The 2,276-nt window shown below is 55.8% G+C and overlaps 1 protein-coding gene across 1 annotated transcript in view; it reads right to left on the reverse strand.

The window, feature by feature from the left end:
• ACOT11 (acyl-CoA thioesterase 11) overlaps positions 1-2,276 on the reverse strand; it is a gene marked incomplete at its 5' end in the record, with an annotated part of 8,675 nt that overhangs the window by 6,179 nt on the left and 220 nt on the right. The window contains one exon of the mRNA XM_009873606.1: positions 1,538-1,607. Within this exon, the coding sequence (XP_009871908.1) occupies positions 1,538-1,607 (70 nt within the window). The remainder of the gene's footprint in view (positions 1-1,537; positions 1,608-2,276) is intronic.

Genomic DNA, 2,276 nt, shown 5'->3' on the forward strand with positions numbered 1-2,276 from the left:
GGAAAAAACATCAGAAAAAACTTCTTCACTGTGAGGGTGACAGAGCACTGGAATAGGCTGCCCAGGGAGGTTGTGGAGGCTCCTTCCCTGGAGACTTTCAGAACCCACCTGGATGCGTTCCTGTGTGGCTGCCCTAGGGGATCCTGCTCTGGCAGAGGGATTGGACTAGATGATCTCTAGAGGTCCTTCCAACCCCGAACATTCTGTGATTCTATGATTCTATGAAATGGCACAAGCTGATGCCATAAAAGCCACACAAACCTTGTCTCAAGAGTACATGCAGCCCTCTGGGGAGGCTGCACTTCCATGCAGAAGGGCTGAGGGAAGGGGAGCATCTGATGCCCAGCCCATGAGCTCCAATGAGCTCCTCTGAGCTGACGGCAAACGCTGCCCAAAGCTCCTCTGCCTTCAAACAGCTCTGCGGGAAATCCCTGCCAGGCCCCTTGCTTGAAGCATTAAGCTGGACCACACCAAGGGGGATCCAAGGCAGAAGCTGCACAAATTCCCTGACCCTTGGGCCCTGCCTGGCTGACTGCAATGAGGAGTGGTGAATATCTTGCAGGATTTGATTTAACTCTCTGGAGCAGGGCTCGGGTCCATCCTCCCACTCCCAAAACTCACGGGGAAAACCTTCCTGGGCAAATCTCTGCTGGGAGCTGAGCTGTGGGGTGCCGGGCACGGCTCCGGCACTGTGCGTTCCACCCCAATGGTCGCCCCAGCCCCTGCCAGCAGCTTTCCAACCCACCAGCGCCACAGCATCTGGATGATGTTGAGAGACGGAGAAAGTGGGAGTTTAATGTTTCTGGGGGGTAACGGTGACACGCAAGGAGCAAGTCGGACTTCCCAGCAGCAAACAAATCAGACGACAGCCCAGGACCGTGAAACCAGCCCTGGGTGCCCTCTCAAGCCTCTATCCTCAGCACGGGGAGGCAGGGGAGCTCTGAGAGGTGAGCAAGGCAAGTGGCAGCACCTGGGTTACCAGAAGTGATAAGGGAAAAGATCACCCTGGAGAAGACCTATGGCTGGTGGGAATGCTTATGTTGTGCCCGGGAATGTGGCAGACCAGAGGCTGCGCACATTGGGCTGGGCACCTCTGGGGGGAGCAGCAGGCAAGGGTTGCCAGGGCAAGCTCGGGAAGGGATTTTGGCTGGAGCCCAGCCACCCACACTGGTGCTACAGAAGCACAATTTGCGAGATGTGAGTTTTCCAGAGCATTAAGTTGGAGTTTTTTCTTGAACAAAGCGAGGGAGGAGCTGGGGTTGGGAGAAATACCGGGAAGTCAACCCAGCAGGAGCTCCCGACAGCGAATAAATCAGAGCAGACAGTCAGTCCACAGCCCTGCGGCAGAGCTGGTGCCTCAATCCCTGGGTGCCCCCAGAGCCTGGCACTGCCACCACCTCACTTCCTCTCCCAAACACATTGCTCCCTGTTCCAGCTCCAGCCCCCACCATCCACGTTGCAACCGGCAGATAAGAAAAAAAGAAAACACCTCACGCTCCTCCGCCGCGCATGCCTGGCTGGAGAGCGGAGTATTTACCTAATGGTGTGCTCAAAATAGATATCATCCATGGAAGCTGTGACGCACGGGCAGCCGGCATGTCTCTCCGCTGGAAAGGAAAAACAAACTACATCAGCAACCTGCAGCAACACGCCAAGCGTGCAAGGGGCACGCGTGATCCTCCACCCCACGGCCGCTGCCTCAGGGCTGGTGACACCTCAAAAGGTGTCCCTTTCCCTGATCATCTCTCCCTGCCACATTTTCAAGGGACCAGAGAGGGGTTTGTCCACACTGTAGCAGCGTGGGTTTGCAGATGTTTTAAAAGTCTGGAGGGTGTGCTGTAACTTGGAGGCATGCTGCCCTGCTCTTTGCCTCCCCTCAATGCTTTCAGCTGCTGCAGGGATATCATCTCCTCATGCACAGCAAATATTTTAAAGCCGTCTTGCTGTTTCATCTTTCTCTTGGGGCTCCTGGAACCCCGAGCTGCAAAATTGCCCTGGGAACCTCATCAAACTGCAAAATTGCACTTATTTTCCTTCCATAACCTCCCTGTGCTGAGCAATCCACAGCGTGCTTGGCAGGCTGAGCTTCTCGCTGAGCAGAGGAGCTCAGTCCCATCCGGCAGAGTTCTGCAGTTGCTGCCAGGCTGCTGGAGATGTCACCACCTCAGTCTTGCCGTGCCCTGAGCACGGGGCAAGGAAAAGGGCAGCGTTTGGGAAGAAGCAGACGTCGATTTTGATCTGTCCCCAAGTGAGCGTGCCTGCTGCAACGCACGTCT

Source organism: Apaloderma vittatum, unplaced genomic scaffold, assembly GCF_000703405.1.
Source record: "Apaloderma vittatum isolate BGI_N311 unplaced genomic scaffold, ASM70340v1 scaffold27877, whole genome shotgun sequence".
Classification (NCBI taxonomy): Eukaryota; Metazoa; Chordata; class Aves; order Trogoniformes; family Trogonidae; genus Apaloderma; species Apaloderma vittatum.